General features: G+C 36.8%; 5 protein-coding genes across 6 annotated transcripts; 3 read left to right on the top strand and 2 right to left on the bottom strand.

Annotated features, from left to right (window-relative positions):
• Positions 1 to 46: 46 nt before the first annotated feature.
• Positions 47 to 6,423, top strand: mRpL19 (mitochondrial ribosomal protein L19). The gene is made up of 5 exons (XM_081982503.1): positions 47 to 464; positions 5,633 to 5,766; positions 5,820 to 5,979; positions 6,032 to 6,209; positions 6,263 to 6,423. The coding sequence occupies exons 1-5, from the start codon at positions 182 to 184 to the stop codon at positions 6,390 to 6,392; spliced, it is 885 nt and encodes a 294-aa protein (XP_081838629.1). The 5' UTR covers positions 47 to 181; the 3' UTR covers positions 6,393 to 6,423.
• On the top strand, positions 512 to 5,485 carry Dna2 (DNA replication helicase/nuclease 2). The gene is made up of 2 exons (XM_081982488.1): positions 512 to 2,829; positions 3,506 to 5,485. The coding sequence occupies exons 1-2, from the start codon at positions 880 to 882 to the stop codon at positions 5,402 to 5,404; spliced, it is 3,849 nt and encodes a 1,282-aa protein (XP_081838614.1). The 5' UTR covers positions 512 to 879; the 3' UTR covers positions 5,405 to 5,485.
• Positions 6,384 to 12,829, bottom strand: yem (yemanuclein). 2 transcript variants are annotated; one of them, XM_081982491.1, is made up of 8 exons: positions 12,524 to 12,829; positions 10,290 to 10,406; positions 9,920 to 10,234; positions 9,469 to 9,865; positions 9,261 to 9,408; positions 8,964 to 9,203; positions 7,764 to 7,847; positions 6,384 to 7,707 (listed from the first exon to the last, which is right to left on the bottom strand). In XM_081982491.1, exons 1-8 carry the CDS (start codon positions 12,689 to 12,691, stop codon positions 6,885 to 6,887), a joined length of 2,292 nt encoding a protein of 763 aa, XP_081838617.1. In that variant the 5' UTR covers positions 12,692 to 12,829; the 3' UTR covers positions 6,384 to 6,884. The 2 variants fall into 2 exon arrangements, with proteins under 2 accessions (XP_081838617.1, XP_081838616.1); XM_081982490.1 differs by having other exon boundaries at positions 9,261 to 9,414.
• Positions 12,830 to 13,153: 324 nt separating this feature from the next.
• On the top strand, positions 13,154 to 14,108 carry Tim8 (translocase of inner membrane 8). The gene is made up of 2 exons (XM_081982507.1): positions 13,154 to 13,361; positions 13,816 to 14,108. Exons 1-2 carry the CDS (start codon positions 13,248 to 13,250, stop codon positions 13,984 to 13,986), a joined length of 285 nt encoding a protein of 94 aa, XP_081838633.1. The 5' UTR covers positions 13,154 to 13,247; the 3' UTR covers positions 13,987 to 14,108.
• LOC145730966 (uncharacterized) lies at positions 14,026 to 14,916 on the bottom strand. The gene is made up of 3 exons (XM_081982505.1): positions 14,512 to 14,916; positions 14,273 to 14,454; positions 14,026 to 14,216 (listed from the first exon to the last, which is right to left on the bottom strand). The coding sequence occupies exons 1-3, from the start codon at positions 14,874 to 14,876 to the stop codon at positions 14,098 to 14,100; spliced, it is 666 nt and encodes a 221-aa protein (XP_081838631.1). The 5' UTR covers positions 14,877 to 14,916; the 3' UTR covers positions 14,026 to 14,097.
• Between the last annotated feature and the right edge of the window lie 1,436 nt (positions 14,917 to 16,352).

A 16,352-nucleotide genomic window follows, 5' to 3' on the forward strand; every position in this document is an offset into this window, starting at 1 on the left:
AACACTGTAAACTGTATGTGTCTGCAAATTAAAAAAAGAAGAATGGCTGACACGAGTGACATTCTAACCTAACATCTAAATATGTTATAAATAAACATAATTTAATTTTACTATTAAAAAAAAAAAGAGTTGAACCCTCTGAATTAACTATCAGTGTGCAGTGCTCGTCAAGTTTAAAAAAATGTTATCGCTAATAACAAAACCACGACTTTTAGCTAAAGTGCCGGACACTGCCTCAAAGTGCCTGGCCGCATTTTCCAGTCAAGCGGTTCCTTTACCAAGTGAAAAAAGCCCAAGAAGCGCAAGGGATATCTTAAGAAAGCAAATTCTCCAGTTCAGGCATGTCTATCCGGAATTTTTGCCAGATCCCCAAATCGAATTCAGAAACTCAATAAGGGAGAGACTAGAAAGAGCTGATATGGTCGCCCGGAGGACACAAGTTGATATACCGGAGTTTTACGTTGGTAAGTAGATTTATTATTTATTTTATAAACAGAGTGTTTGTAAGGTGAGACTTGGAAATTAAAAGTCAATACCGTTCAGTACCATAATAAAAACTTAATTATTTTTGTAATATAAAAATTGTATGTGAAGTTGCCTTTCCAGGGGAAATAGTAAAAAAGCCATTCTTAATTTGGTACCTACTATAAAATATTCCAACATTTCCAACATTGCTTTATTATGTTGTCAATTTCTGATTCTTCTTCTCTTCTTTTCTGTTGTTTCCTTTTCGTTTTTTGACATTTGTCATTTCATTTGTATGGCGGCAATTTGGAGGTTTAACCTAACTTTTTTATAAATTAAATATTAAAATCTTTTTACTGTTTAGTATGTTCTTGTAACTATTCAATAATTTTAATTGGTCATTATTGATTTACTATGAAAAAAGCAACCGTAACTAAGAAAAGTCCACGGGGGTGCGCAAAAATAACATCATTTTTTACAAAATTTGAGAATGGAGCTACCCCTAAACTGCCTAAACCCAACCTACAGTTAAAATCTTCCATAAACAAGGACCCAAAAGTCATCATCATAAGTTCTCCTGAAAATTCTGATGAAGAAGAGTCTCTAAATCTGCTACATCCAAGTTCAAGTATTAGAAACAACAAACGTAAAATTGATGGTCAAACTAGTGGGGTAAGTCCACCAATTAAGAAAGCTAGTACTGCCCTACACCCATCACCCAGTGGTACAACCATAACAAATCCTGTGGTGGAACCAAACTTTACCACAGTTCCTTCTACCAGTGGTTCAACCCCAATCAAACATCTCCCAGTCATAAGTGTAAAAACTCCTCAAAAACTGCTATCAGCACATGCATTAGCTGAGTTTTTAAACACAGACCAGACTATGACACAAGTTACTCCAATTAAGTCACCAAAAGTTCTTCTAAATAGCCCTAAAAGGTCTGGAAGTGGGAGTAAAGTAAACAGAAGTCCCAGAGTAAAATATACACCAAAAAAATTATTTGAAAAATCTCCAAAAAATATCAATGAATTTAATGTGGAAGTTTTAAAAAGTTTTGTTAAAGTGACTCCCATAAAAACCAGTCCATCAAGCTCACTGGAAGTGCAGAAGGAAAATGAAAAAACCCCTGTTAAAGTGTTAAATAAATCCATTTCACCCAAAATTAAAGTAAAATCTAAATTAGATTTCAGTGACTGTAATGTAAAAGAAAATGTTGATACAACAAACTTGAGTTGCATTTTTGATGACACTAGTTGGGATGTGGATATTTTACAGCAACTAGAGTTTTCTTTGGATCTAAGCACACCTCAACACAGCAAAATTGTGAGTATCTTACAATCCCCTACTGGCCTCACTATTACAGTGAAATCAACTGAAACAAATGAGCAGGCTGTTTGTATGGTGCAGGGTTTCTGGATGCACCTAAAGCTCTGTATTGGTGACACCATCCATATTATGGCAGTGAAATCTGGAGATAACTGGTTGGTTAATAACAGTGCTGGATATCTAGTTTTTGAACCAGACTTACTTGTATCTTCAACTTCAGTAGTAAATTCAGTGTTTTGTAAAAGAAGATCAGTATTTAAAGAACAATTCAGAGGATTTGATCCCACTAATAAATTTATGATAGTTGGGCAGATGGTTCATGGTTTGTTACAAGATAGTTTAAGATTGAAGATGTTTGAGGCTAACACCATTAAAAAGCTTGCTCTGGACACTTTAAAACAACCTAATTGGGCCAGGCAAATTTACGAAAGTGGTGAATCGGTGTCTTTTATCACTGAAGAGTTTTTAAAATATGTTCCTCAAGTGGTTGAATTTATTGAAGTATATGTGAAACAATCTAGAGCTAATACAAAGAAAGGCAACTGGAAGGGTAGTATTACAGCCATTGAAGATATAGAGGAGAACATTTGGTGTCCAGAACTTGGAATTAAAGGCAAAGTGGACGTTAGCGTGCGCAGCAAAGACACGGTAATCCCTTTAGAGATCAAAACGGGCCGCGTAAACGTTTCTATAGAACATCGAGGGCAGGTGTTACTTTACATAATGTTAATGAACAAACTGGGCTATCAAGTAACTTCAGGACTTTTATTGTACCTTAAAGAAGGTGTGTTGAAAGAAATCCCACCCTCACAGGCAGAAAAGCGCGATTTGATAATTTTACGCAATGAATTAGCTTATTTTTTGTCGCGCAATCCGAAAGTGGTTAAAACTGAACAGGGACAGTATGTGGAACCTCCAGAAGTGCCAGAAGGAATTGATCATCCAAGTTGCAGTAAATGTCCGTACAGTTCAGTGTGTATGGCCTATTCCAAGTACAGTAAAGAAGATATAACAGCTAAAAAGAATTTAAGTCAGGTGAGTAATTGCTTTGTGATTATGTGATAATCAAAGTTTACAGAATACAATATAAGTTGGGTCACTCCTGCTAACCTAAATTGAGTCACCTAAAATGGAGGTAGAGGTTTGAATTAGACTGACATAAAATCATAAGTCCATAAATGCGCATTTTTACTGCATTCCCTTGCCCTGATATTTTTATAACATTAATCAAGCTTTTTTTGACCCGTTTGCCGTTTAATACAATGCTAACTGTGAGGGTAGTGTCTGGTTTGAGTTATAAAGAGGACTGCAAAAGTGCCTTCATTGATTTGAGGGTTTTCACTGTGCCTTGTCTTTATTTGTTTGCGTGCCTGGTGTATGTGAGGGAAAACCTAATGTTTTTTTTTTCTTTTAGTAGTCCATTCTCTGTTTGGTTTAATACTTTGTAGGTTAGTCATATACAACTAGGGAATTATGAAACTTAGTATCTAGGATCTATTTTGCTTATTCATTTGATCATATTATCTGACGTGTGTTAACATTTTTATATGTAAATAACATGAATAAACTATTGATTGATTGACAAGGAGTAACCCAACTTGTATCCTGTAAACTTTGCTTTGGTGTTGTGCCTAGGAAGTGTTGCTTACTTCAATTCATTATTTGTTTTGATTTTGAAGGACATACTGATAATTCTGAGTTAAATTTGCAGGTTCATGACACTCTAAGCGCCTTCCTGACCACAGCCCACACAGACTATTTCATGCACTGGGTGTCTTTACTGTCAATAGAAGCGTCGGAGGCCCGAACATCGAAAACATTAAGGGACATCTACACTTTACCGCCTAATCAAAGGAAACTCAAAGGAAAATGCTTGATCGACTTGGAAATTGTTGAGGTTGTAGAGGATTTGAGTGGAGTTTGCCAAACTACATTTCGCCAAGTCCAAAATGGGGATGATAACTTTATCTTGAGTGGTTTACTTGAAAATTCTTATGTGGTGGTTAGTCTCAAAAGTCGTCCAGCCGTGGCTTCCGGTTTTGTTACGCACATATCCGAAAAAGTCATCATAGTGTCTTTGGACCGGAATTTGAAGAAAAGATTTCAGAATGAGAAGTTTTATTTGGATTCCTACGAATCCAGTGCCATATCAATGTATAATTTCTCCAGTTTGGCTATTATTGTAGAAATAACAGAAGAGGCAACAAGACTGAGAAGTATTATTATCGATAAGCAACCAGCAACTTTCCAGCCAACATTACCTAAAACCCTAGCGGACACTGCAAAACCAATTTTAAAAAGACTGAATAAAGTGCAACAACGTGCAGTGCTCAAATCTATAGCAGCCAATGATTATTACTTAATTAAAGGAATGCCAGGAACCGGAAAGACTGCTACTATAGTCGCATTAACTCAGCTTCTAGTAGAACTAAAACAAACTGTGTTAATTACTAGCCACACGCATTCAGCCGTGGATAATGTATGTTTGAAGTTGTTAGAATTGGGGGTGAAATTCATGCGGCTTGGAGTTGAATCAAAAATTAATCCTTCTTTAAAAAACTACTCGGAACATTATTTAACTAAAGACTGCGTCACTCCAGAAGATTTTGAAGCCGTTTATAATGGTGCTCAAGTTTTGGCTGTGACTTGTATGGGTTCCGGACATGTAGCGCTCTCCAAACGTATTCTAAATGTATGTATAGTTGATGAAAGCACCCAAGTCTTGCAATGTGAAGTATTCAGACCTTTGAGCGTTTGTAAGAAGTTTATTTTAATCGGAGATCCTAATCAGTTATCCGCTGTCGTTCAGAGTAAAACCGCCATACAGATGGGAATGAACGAAAGTCTGTTTGAACGTCTGGAAACTCCAGAAGCCGCAATTTCTTTAAATTTAAGTTACCGAATGAATCAACCTATTACGGCTCTGGCTAACGCCCTAATGTACAATGGGGAATTACAACCAGCAAACGATAAAGTGGCCAACGCCACTTTGAACATTCCCGGATTTGTTCAGTTAACTAAAACCTACCCTAAAGACACTTGGATCGTGGACACATTAAGTCCAAAATTAGAAAACTCAGTCAGATTTTTGGACACCGGCCCTGTATGGAATTTACCTAATCGTGTGAGTTGGAGTCCAGTTTCAACAGATCAGCAGGAGCTAATAAACATATTTGAAGCTGCCATTATTTATCGATTAGTCGAAGCTCTAATAAAAGTGGGTAAAGTCCCAGCTGGACAAGTTGGAGTAATTGCCACGTACAAAATACAGGTGGTATTGCTGGCTAAAATTCTGAAACCCTTTGAGGTGGCTGTAAACACGGTAGACCAGTTCCAAGGCAAAGACAAATATGTCATATTGTACTCAAGCTCCAAATCAAGGGACGATAAAGCAAAATATGTGGACAAATTTGATCTTACGGAAAATAAAAGGCGATTGAACGTTGCCATAACCAGAGCCAAGCATAAGCTAATTATAGTGGGCGATATGAGAACGTTAAGACGTTATTCTTCATTCAGTTCAATCCAGTCAGAACTGGAAAAAACAATTCTAAGTTTGCCCGATTATGAAGAGTTCGATTGGGAACAAGTTTTAAATTTACACATTTAAGTGAGCTTTTGTAGATTTAAGAAAAGATTTTTATGTTTCTTTGTACTTTTGTTATTACTGTAATATATATTTATTTTGTCAGTTTATTTTTCAATCCTAATTGATGTAAGATTGGTTCTAATACTAGTTTTGTCTGACCAACGTTAAGGAGCATGATGTGGCTCTTGTACCAATAAGGCCTACAGACATTGAGGTTGAATCAAAAGTATATCTTTGTGCAATTTGCAGGTTCAATACTGGCCGTAACATCATCCGATCGTCACACTCCAGGTAAAACGCACCGTTTTGTGGGTATTTGCATTCAGAGATCTAGGTGTGGTCTTCGGGCTGAATTTATCTTGAGAAACGTTATCGACCATCAGGTAAATTTTCCCGTACTTTAGGATTTTTTTGATTATATTTTAATTGTGTTAAGGGAGTGGAAGTTAAGTACGAAATGTACGACCCGACACTGCACAAAATTGAAGTTTTGAAACTGGAAAAACGATTGGATGACGAACTTTTGTACTTGAGGGACTCCCTACCTGAATACAGTACTTTTGATGTTAACATGGACGCGGAGATTCTAGCCGAAGGTGATTAGGTTCATTTTTTTAAACCCCTGTTAACTCTAATCCACAAAACTAGGTGCACCAGTACCGGTAAATCCAATGAAAGTGAAACTGAAACCAAGACCATGGCTGGAAAGATGGGAGCGTAAAAATCTAAAGGGCGTTGAGGATCTTGGACTCCCTGAACGGTTTTATGCGCGAGCCAAACAATTGGAGAAACCTTGGGAAAAGTACGACTTAATGCAGGAGTACAGGTAATTTGTGACCTAAAGTTGTTGGGAGGGTTGATAAAAAGCGGCGGTTTCAGACGAACCATCCCCGAAGAGGAACAAGTGGAAATATTCAACGAAGTTCAATCGGAGTTGCATGGATTGGAAGTGCAACGAAAAAAGATGAAGCGAAAACGTGTTATTGTTAAACCCACCAAGTTAGCTTAATAAATTTAATTGAACAGGAAAAAATATAAAACGCAATTTAATAAACAACGGCAAATAAATATACTACAAAGGAATGACTGAAACGCACCTTCACTTTAAAAATGAATTTTGACCAGTATTTTACAATCTTAAATACTTTAGAAAGCTGTCTAAAAAAGTTTTAACCGTATATAATATGTACAAGGCTTCTTTTTTGTACAGTCACTTTTTACACACAAAAAAAGTAGATCGCCCAACGATTTTTGCAGTTACAGTTTACTAGGTAAATGTAATAACTACAAAAGGCAGTATTAAATCTCTGTAACACACTCATAATATACAATAATTATTAAAAGCACACATGGGTTTGGATTCAGTCCAACCATTGATTGGAAGAGTTGTTAAAATTAGCACCAAACTGGCTTTTACTTCATAGTATACTTGGATAACAAAATACTTTTGAACCCAAACCCAATACATACATTCACAGACCAAAACAATTTGACGAAAAACTCAACTGCATCCATTATACCCCGGCTTTGCCGTAGATGGTGTGTTTGTTTTTGAGTGACTTGGCAAACTGTTATGCAACCGCCTTTGATAATCGTCTTTGTAACTCAGAGCGCCACTGAAACTCGTCCTGTCCGACAATGTAGACACTTGAGGCGCGCACGCGCCCGAATTCGAATAGTTTTTATTAAAGGCGATCACGGAAACAGCCGGTTGCGACACTTCCGCAAATTTTTGCATCGTTTTCAAACTATGAGATAGAAAATCCGAAGGTTTTTTGACCACCGTGGGTTCGATTACCGATTTTTTCACCACTGGAGCATCTGTGAGATCGATTATAGGACAGTCAACTGATGATGATTGTTTCACTTCCCTGGTTTTGGAGCCCAAAACTATCACGCCGTTATCTTTAGGAGTTACCAGAGGTTTTTCACCACTTTTTTCAGGGGATTTCAGTACTGTCTGGATGATAGTATCCTGGGAATGGTTGTTACCGACATCCGTCAACCTTTGAGCCAAATTTACTGGAGTGATGGTGACGCTGTTAGTGCCAGTCAAACTGGTGCCCACCAAAGCGTTTGGTAGCGTTTTGGAAAAAAGCTGCGACTGCCTGGCTTGATCCAAGCTTGCTTTCGGATCGGGGGTTTTAAGCGCCAAAGGAGTGCAGTACTTTTTCAATACCGTCATCGACATCCAACCATCGGGCCATAACGTTAAAATTTCCTGCTTCAGGTAGTTGCTCAGCAGTTCTTCCAAATTTTCTTTAGATTTACCTTCGTGCAAGAAACCCCGTTTTTTCAACATCACAATGTCCCGTAACATACGCCTAGAATCACAAGATGTCCATAAGAAGAAACATCGAAAAGATAAAAAATGACTTACTTCATTTCTTCATGTAGAGGAAACCGTCGACGAGGCGCTTTTAAATTTTTCAGTTCTTCATTTGTAGCTGCTTCTTGTGAATACCTGAAATATTATTTTACAATGCAAAATGGGTCTTTCACAAAAGTTTTTAATACATTTTGGCATAAATTTTTGGAAGGTTTAAGTTAAGACACTTGAAGAACCCTCTGGCAATTTGAAACAGTTCTAGGAAAGTTTAAGACAGTTTCTAAAGAACTCTGGAACTTTTCAGAAAGTTCCCAGTAGCATTTAGAGGTTTTTGGCATATTTAAAACGGTCCTAGAGGCCTCTGACAATTTAAAACAACTGTGGAAACTTTCAAAATGGTCGTAGGCAATTTAAAACAATTCTGGGAAAGTTTAAGACAGTTGTGATTGCTCTGTCACTTTTCAGAAAGTTCTTAGTAGCATTTAGAAATCTTTGGCACATTCAAAACGCTCCTAGAGTCCTCTGAGAATTTAAAACAACTGTGGGAACTTTCAAAATGGTCGTAGGCAATTTAAAACAATTCTGGGAAAGTTTAAGACAGTTGTAGAGGACTCTGTCACTTTTCAGAAAGTTCTTAGTAGCATTTAGAAATCTTTGGCACATTCAAAACGCTCATAGAGTCCTCTGAGAATTTAAAACAACTGTGGGAACTTTCAAAACGGTCTTAGAGGCCTCTGGCAATTTAAAACAGTTCTGAGAAAGTTTAAGACAGTTGTAGAGGGCTCCGAAACTTTTCAGAAAGTTCTTAGTAGCATTTAGAAATCTTTGACACATTCAAAACGCTCCTAGAGCCCTCCGATAATTTAAAACAACTGTGGGAACTTTCAAAATTGTCCTATAGTCCTCTGAGAATTTAAAACAACTCTCAGGTTTGAAAAGACAAACACAGAAGTGCTTCTGGCACTTTTTTGAATGCTTTCAGTAGCATTTAGCGATCTCTGGCACAGTCAAAATGGCCCTAGAGGTTTCTGGTAATTTAAATCAATTCTGGAAACACTTAAGTTTAACTCTGCAGAAGCCATAATTGACCAACCAATCAAAGTTTATATACCGTTTCGCTAGTTCGTTTTTTAAAACTTTCATCTATATTTACACTGTTTAGGCTTAGACTTTGTAAGTTAACAAACTTTGATTGTTAAATGTAACAAGGTTACATTGGGTAGTTAACTGAAAAACTGAAACAAAACTTACTTTCTCTGCATAACTCTTTGGCACTCTTTGTCGTGATTAGTTATTAAAGCGGGCATCAATTTGCAAATTTGATTTTTCAAGTTCTCTCTGGTGTTAGTCAGCTTTTTACTATCTTCGATGTACACTAAATTCCTGGCTCGTTTCACCAACGTCTCCTTCCGACATTTGACAAAGGGCGCCAAATGTTCGTACACCCTCACTCTTGAAGACCTTCCCAGTATTTTACATTTACGTTCTAAACTGCAATAAAGTTGGCTTTATAGGACAAACGTAAACAGTTGAATCGTTTTAAGTTACTTTAGCAGAAAAACGTTGACGTCCCCGCTGAAAAACTTAACTTTTCCACCGTCCGTGTAGTTTTCTGCTGACCTCTTGATTTTTTCAATAATCTCCAGGATGTCCTCTGGTAAATTTTCGGGTAGTTTCACTACTTCCTGGACCGAGTCTAGAACTTCAACAATCAACACTTAGCTATAAGGTTGAAGCTAAAAGTATTTAGGCTCACCTTGAGCTGTCAACACTCCGTCCATCAATTGATTTTGAACTTTATCACTAGGCATAACAACACCTGTCACTACTCCATTGGCCAGAACAGAGTCAATGGCATCTTCAACACTACTTAGTCTCATGGGTTTCTTATTCTCCTTGGAACCATCTTTGGAACCGTCCCCAGACTGGAAATTGTTTCGTTTCTCCCGTAGCAGCTCGTTCACTGTCGTTTTATGAATGTTGTTCAGTTTAGACTTTTTAATTTGGATTTTCTCGGTGCTGAATAGTTTCTTTTTGATTGCTTGATGCATTGTGATGCTAGGTTTTTCGCCGTTTTGTTCTGGCTGTCCCTCTTCAAGACATTGGATCATGTTTGCGTCTTCGTTGTCTTCGTCACTAGAGTCCAAAACTCTCTGGAATATCAACATTTAGACTATATTTCTACAGGTCATTAGGAAAATGTTTACCTTTCTCTTAATTGACTGTCCACCACCCTCCTCTTCTCCTGGTTCCTCCTCTTCTTCCTCGCTCCCACTCTCTCCCTCTGAACTGCTAGAACTGACTCCAGAACTAGCCTCGTCGTCGGTCTTAAACTCCAAGGCACCGCTATTTATATAAAATCCCCCCCTTACAGTAGTAACATTGGGAGGGACAATTTCATCGTATCCATCCGTGTTATCGATGAACGAGTCGTTCTCATCGTAACCCGCCCCTATGTCAGCGTAATCATCTTTTCGCCCTTTGCGTTTCTTTTTCGGACCGCCACTGGTCACTCCGGTGCCCTAAACAAAAATGTTAAAACTAACAGTTTTTCCGGTTCAAACAAGTTTTACTTACATATTTTGCTTCCATCTCGAGTGCGATTCGTCTGACGTCGTCGTCGTTCTCCTCACCGAATGGATCAAGCCCATTAGGGACTTGACTAGGTTCCTTGACATTTTGTTTAATTTTTTTCTGTGGAAAAAATACGTAATTAATGTTGGTAGATATTTTCTATATTATTATTTGTTGTCAAGAGCCAGGCACCATCAAGGTCAATCAATTTGCTAGAAACCAGTAAAAATAATAAGTATAAAATGCCACTTTTATACAAATTCTATAATAGGCCGGGACTTTACGAAAGTGAATTACTGTCTCGGACCCGAAACATTTGCCACTCCCACTCAAATGGTAATCAATCACAGCCTACTCAAATGATCTAAAAAACTTCATATGGCGTTTTCAGCTGACAGGTGTATTGCTAAGTAAGTAAAACAGTACATATTAACTTAATTTACTACAGTCACTTTTAAATATTGACGAAAATGTTCTCTCGGTGTAGCTCGATCACCTCAAACACGCAAAACGAACGAGATAACTTTATACTCGCTCCTGATACATTCGAAAACAAAAAAGCGCCACTGGACTTTCATTCATAAATCACGACCACGTGTTTACTATTCCCGTCCTCGTCCCACACGCAATCAAACGCAAGTTGTCCTAGTCTGGGCCCCGCCTCCGTACTGCTGACACTCGGTGGATGTTGCCAAGTGTCCTTTAACTTCAAATAAAACTGCATATTTGATGAACTACTTTTAGTTAAATTTCATTCTTAACTCGAGAAGGCAACAGAGCTTAAAAATCTAATCCAGTAGAACCCAAAATTATATAAACAATAATTGAACAGTGCGGTTATTCTGTAGGGAAAATAAAATAAATTCATCAAGATAAATAAATTGGAAAATACTTGACAACGTCGCTCAAACTTGAACATGGGATGGGTCATCCCATTACTACGGCGTTACGGGTCTACACCTCCCAATCCGTGCTGTGCTCCTGATAAAAGCGCGCCATTCGATTTCAACAATAATAAAAGAAAATTAGCGGTAAAAAGGGTTTTGCACAAAAATAGGCTGCATTTTCCGGGAAATTCTATACCGAGCAGGCAAATATTTTCAGAAGATTAATCTGTAGTTTGATAGGTAAATAGTGAAAATTGTAAAACCAAGAAAGCGCGAGAACTTCCGCCGTTGTTGTGACCTTTCCACCTCCACTTGGCCCCGCTCCCTTCCTTTTCAACAACCATAACAGCATATTATAAATCGTTTAGATTAAATTAGATTAAAAATGTTATAAAAAAAACAGAGAAACTACCAAATTAAGCTGAACTAAACTACTTGATAGTTGAGCCAAGTTGAGCTTTAGCAGTGGAACTACTAGGAGGATGTAGATTATTTCATGCAAATTAAAACTTACATTTTAATTAGCTAGTTATTAAATCGGATGTACTACCGTTATTAACTTTCACCTATTAATCCGGTTAACGTTTCCCTATTGGGTACTTACTCAATCAAACTGTAAAAAAGCTTCAAAAGTGTACATAAAGTTCAGTAGAATCAGGTATAAAACTGCAACCGCCCAGTTGCAATTTAATACGTGACAACACCGTCTCCAACGTTCTCGTTGATATGGAGATAATAGGAAACTCTCAATTAAAGAAAAACTAATAGTCGTGGCACAAAAAAATAAAAATTTTCAGAATGTACAAAAACAACTATAAACTGATGGCTATTTCAAAGCAATAAATTTACAGAGTATACTACGTGACCAACGTGGTTTATATAATGCCTAGTCAAAATCGGGAAGGGGAGTAGCTGTTTCAGCTTTGAGGGGGACCTAAACTGAACCGAAAGGACCTAACCACAATCGATTTTTAAGTCAGCAAAGCCCTGATTTTTTTCTGAACCAACTGCAAGCATTTTTTGTACTCCAAAAGTGGGGGCGACACACTCATCCACTTTGGTGACGATTCCCGAGTTTACAGGTCGAAACAAAAGCGGATTTTTGCTAAATATGCTTCAAATATGGCGTCTACGACGAAAATCAAACAATTAAAGGCTGCCCTGTACATGTTTTTGCCCCAAAATCAAACAGTCAAGGGCCGTACACAAGGCTTTGCTCAACCGGACCCAGCTGGTGCAAACTTTTGGTTTTTACCGATTTCTTCGTGGAAATTCGCGTTGACAACCTCGTATTAGCCATGTGAATGTTCGAATGTATTTTAGCGGACCATTTTAAGTCACAAGATTTACCTTTGCAGCTGCTAGCTCGTCCTTATAGTTGAATTCCGGGCACTTGTCTTCATTCGATTCGGGCAACGCCACATGGATCCGTACCGTTTTGCTTTGCTTTTTCTCCGATTTACCGCTGATTTTCTGTGGTTCCAACGTTGTAAATACGGCACGTTTAATGTCTGACATAGTTCATTACAAAAAAATTATTAAAAACACTGTCCGGTTTACTTCTAACATGTTTTAAATGCACTGTTTCACCGAGCCAAACAAGCGATTCAAAGTGATTTTATGTTTTTGCGCAATTTTCTGCGCAAGGCATGGCAATTCGGATGATTTTGACACTTTCGCTTTGACACTTCTGTACTATCCACAAACACGTTAGATGGTGCCACATATCAATCTCAACAAATTTTTCTTTTTACTAAATATAATTAACAATAATTAAAACGAAATTCTATTCGTAGTGCTTTGCTTGTTAAAATATGTTGAATATTTTTAAACGAGTATCTTTCCATCTTTATCATAATTTAAATACTGAACAGAGATAAACCGTACTATAACGTATCTAGTCACGTGACTGCCATTACAGCTACGCTTTAAGTGGTCAGATGACAAAGTTTCGTCTGTAAACATTTTCTTTCTAACCTCAACTTACTTAACCCTAACCTTACTAATCTGGCATTACCAAAAAAAATTGTTTTTCTAATTTTCAATTTTAATTAATTTTTACTAATAAAAAATCATGAGTTCAGACTTTGGAGACTCCTCTTTAGGCTTGGGGCTTGGCGGTAAAGGAGACAAGGAGTTGCAAGAGTTCCTCATGGTGGAGAAGCAAAAGGCACAATTCAATGCACAGGTGAGAAACAATTTCGGCTTTAAATTAGGGTATTTCGAGGCTAGCACAGTGGTAGATTTGAATAGCTTGATTAAGTTTACAAAATTAGTGAATTTGGGTTATATTGGTTTACATAACAAAAGATTTCTGGTGATCATAATATTGAGATCAGTTTGATTGGAATGTCAATCCCTTGACAATTTGATCAAAAGCAACCAGATCAGTTGATCAGACTGTTCATAAACCTAATGAATGGGAGGGTAAAGAATGATCATTCACCATTTTAAAGTGGCTCAGAGGTGAAGTCTGTAAATAGGTCTTAAAAGGTGAAATAAAGCCATCATCAAGTAAAGTCAAATTTTCTTTCATATGATAGAATAGATTTTCCAAGTCATTCTTACTGAAACAATAAAAATAATAATTATAAGGTGCTTTAAGTGTTTCTGTATGCTGTGGTGACTGAAATGTCTTGCAGATCCATGAATTTAATGATTTCTGTTGGGACAAATGTGTGGAAAAACCATCCAATAAACTGGACAGCCGGACTGAAACGTGCCTAACCAATTGCGTGGACAGGTTTATTGATGTATCCCTGCTAATTACAAACAGATTCGCTCAACTTTTACAAAAAAGTGGTGGTGTGTAATAATCATAAGGTTTCAATGTAAAACAATAAAAATGCGAATTGTCTCTTGTATACTCATTTTTATTGTTCAAGCAGTTTGTGATTTCTGTGTAGTTGTAATAAAGGGAGTTTTTATTTAGCAATGTTAGTGCTTATTGGTAAAATGCTTATGTCGGCGCATGATCGGAAGGTTTCTTGTGGTCCGCAACCTGTTGCATAAATACCATCTCCACAAGATCCCCAATTATTTCCTGCATAAAGCTGCTGGTTGTTTTGGTGAACATTTAAGAATGAAGAAACCACTTACCAGCAACATAATGCCATCTCAAAACGCACCGCTCACAAATCAAATCCTGTGGCAGTTGTACTTGAGTGGTGATATTGAACTGATCTGGTAATACTTGTTGGTAGTAAGATCCATCAGCTAAAGTGAGAGGTTGGAAGCAATCTTCGCTTTCAGGAAAATCAGGGTTTTCTAGGTTGCACAACCTATTTTGTTTTATCTTCTAATATAAATACAATCTTTATAGCAATATTTTAACTTACTGGAAAGACATGTTGCCTAAATGGTTTGCGGTTATTCTAATTTCTACATTGATTAAACTGCCTACATCGTACGCTTCTACTACCATTCCGTTACCGTAAGTTCCTCCATTTTCGTTACTGCGCGGTACTGGGTTTCTATAGTCATCTCCACAAACTCCACATAACCCTCCATTGGTACTGTATTGGACTGTAAGTCCACCGCAATAAAATTGATTATCCTCGTAACAATGAGGAATTGAGAAGTCTTCTTTGTTTAATCTCCATCTGGAAGCTCTATTCACAGGACTCCACATGTATCCATGACTGGATACATGCCCAATCACTCCTAAAGCAAGGAAGGATAATAGAGTGAGACCGCCAGACATGTTTTTGTATTAAAAAACACTTACAAAATGACTGAATAAGCTAGTTTTTGATCCTTTTTATAATTTCAAGTGAAAATCCACTCAATTTGTTATCAGTTTTTGTTGTTTGTAAATAATTTTCCAAATTAGTATTATTTACTGGAATTGTTATTTTAGAATGTTATTTCAATGCACAATGGGATTATAGGAGTACAAATAATGCTCTAGCTTAAAACAGGTGATTTAATAGCTTTCTCTAAGCCTATTAATTATTACCCTTCAATTATAGAGAGGAAGTAATGTTTCGAGTGGTTTAATACTCGAGATTCTAGAAGTGCAACATAAATATGCGTATATCTTTTCCGAACAAAGTTCTCGAATTTGTAATGTTTCGAAATGTGCATTATCAAAACAAATCAGGTATTATCAGACTGTGAAGGCTTTCACGGCCGGTTAAAACTGAAATACAAAGTTATATGGTAAAGTTAGGATAACTTTTGTATTTCAAATCAGGTATTGATGATGACCTTATCGACTTCTGCATTATGTGCAATTTGGTTAGTCATAGCAAAACATAAAAAATAAATTATTTGTTGTACAAGTTTTCTCTGAAAAAGTTCTTGTATGAACTCGACATATCAAATTTCATAAAGTTAGATCTTTTATACTTTTATGGATGGTGTGCAATATCTGTACGTATAAAGGAAAAAACGCAATATCGACTAAACAATAGAGGTGATTTTGCGACACAAAAGAGTTAAGACATTCGTCGGTATGTAATAGTAGCTAGCCAATGTCTGCCATACAATTCGCCAATGTCTATAGTGATATACAATCGAGCCGCTTTCAATAGAACACTATAAGAGCTCGGTTTGTACCTCGCTTAATATTATATTATATAAAAAAAGGTACCGATTAAAGAGCAAAAAAAAATTATCAATACACCATATCGGGTTCTATTAGATCTTTTAGGAGCGGCGGCTGTTATCTGATAGCGCCTCTGTCGGTGCTTTTATAGGTCTATTGTACGGTATTTGGCACACTATATGTTTCTTTAATTTAATATGTCTTCCGACAGGTTTGTAAAATTATTATTAAAGTAAAACTCAAAAAATTAATTCCATTTGACGGTTTATCACAAAAAGCTGTTAAATTCTACAGCGTGCACTGTTATTTTTTAATAGTAGAAATATTTTAGAATAACTTATTTAAATAAAAATTTGTCTTTAGACAGCTGAGTGGTTTCTGTTGAAAAAATGTACAAACAAATACTAGAAAGTTTTCATTAATTATTATAATCAACTATTGAATTACTCATGTTAACAATGTTAATATTATTATCAGCAGTTCAATCACAATTACTGTCGTATACTAAATATTTATGGAACCGCCAGGTGGTCCACAAAAGTGGCAAAAACAATTCCTCTGAAAATCAGATCATCCTCTTCAATCATTGACTCAAAATAAAAAAATATATTGAGTCATTTGTGGAAAAAA

Source organism: Ips typographus, linkage group LG6 (assembly GCF_016097725.1).
Source record: "Ips typographus isolate SLU linkage group LG6, UJ_Ityp_2.0, whole genome shotgun sequence".
NCBI classification, from domain to species: domain Eukaryota; kingdom Metazoa; phylum Arthropoda; class Insecta; order Coleoptera; family Curculionidae; genus Ips; species Ips typographus.

What these genes read in the sequence shown, in the direction of transcription:
- Dna2 (XM_081982488.1), top strand. Translation starts at nt 880, where the DNA reads ATGAAAAAAGCAACCGTAACTAAGAAAAGTCCACGGGGGTGCGCAAAA. An exon ending in CTAAAAAGAATTTAAGTCAG is followed by an intron (nt 2,830 to 3,505) that starts GTGAGTAATTGC and finishes TTAAATTTGCAG; the next exon opens with GTTCATGACACTCTAAGCGC.
- yem (XM_081982490.1), bottom strand. Translation starts at nt 12,691, where the DNA reads ATGTCAGACATTAAACGTGCCGTATTTACAACGTTGGAACCACAGAAA. An exon ending in GTCAACGTTTTTCTGCTAAA is followed by an intron (nt 9,204 to 9,260) that starts GTAACTTAAAAC and finishes ACTTTATTGCAG; the next exon opens with TTTAGAACGTAAATGTAAAA. An exon ending in CAAAGAGTTATGCAGAGAAA is followed by an intron (nt 7,848 to 8,963) that starts GTAAGTTTTGTT and finishes ATAATATTTCAG; the next exon opens with GTATTCACAAGAAGCAGCTA.
- Tim8 (XM_081982507.1), top strand. Translation starts at nt 13,248, where the DNA reads ATGAGTTCAGACTTTGGAGACTCCTCTTTAGGCTTGGGGCTTGGCGGT. An exon ending in AGGCACAATTCAATGCACAG is followed by an intron (nt 13,362 to 13,815) that starts GTGAGAAACAAT and finishes AATGTCTTGCAG; the next exon opens with ATCCATGAATTTAATGATTT.
- mRpL19 (XM_081982503.1), top strand. Translation starts at nt 182, where the DNA reads ATGTTATCGCTAATAACAAAACCACGACTTTTAGCTAAAGTGCCGGAC. An exon ending in CGCGGAGATTCTAGCCGAAG is followed by an intron (nt 5,980 to 6,031) that starts GTGATTAGGTTC and finishes CCACAAAACTAG; the next exon opens with GTGCACCAGTACCGGTAAAT. An exon ending in GACTTAATGCAGGAGTACAG is followed by an intron (nt 6,210 to 6,262) that starts GTAATTTGTGAC and finishes CGGCGGTTTCAG; the next exon opens with ACGAACCATCCCCGAAGAGG.
- LOC145730966 (XM_081982505.1), bottom strand. Translation starts at nt 14,876, where the DNA reads ATGTCTGGCGGTCTCACTCTATTATCCTTCCTTGCTTTAGGAGTGATT. An exon ending in TTAGGCAACATGTCTTTCCA is followed by an intron (nt 14,455 to 14,511) that starts GTAAGTTAAAAT and finishes AAAACAAAATAG; the next exon opens with GTTGTGCAACCTAGAAAACC. An exon ending in GAGATGGCATTATGTTGCTG is followed by an intron (nt 14,217 to 14,272) that starts GTAAGTGGTTTC and finishes AGCTTTATGCAG; the next exon opens with GAAATAATTGGGGATCTTGT.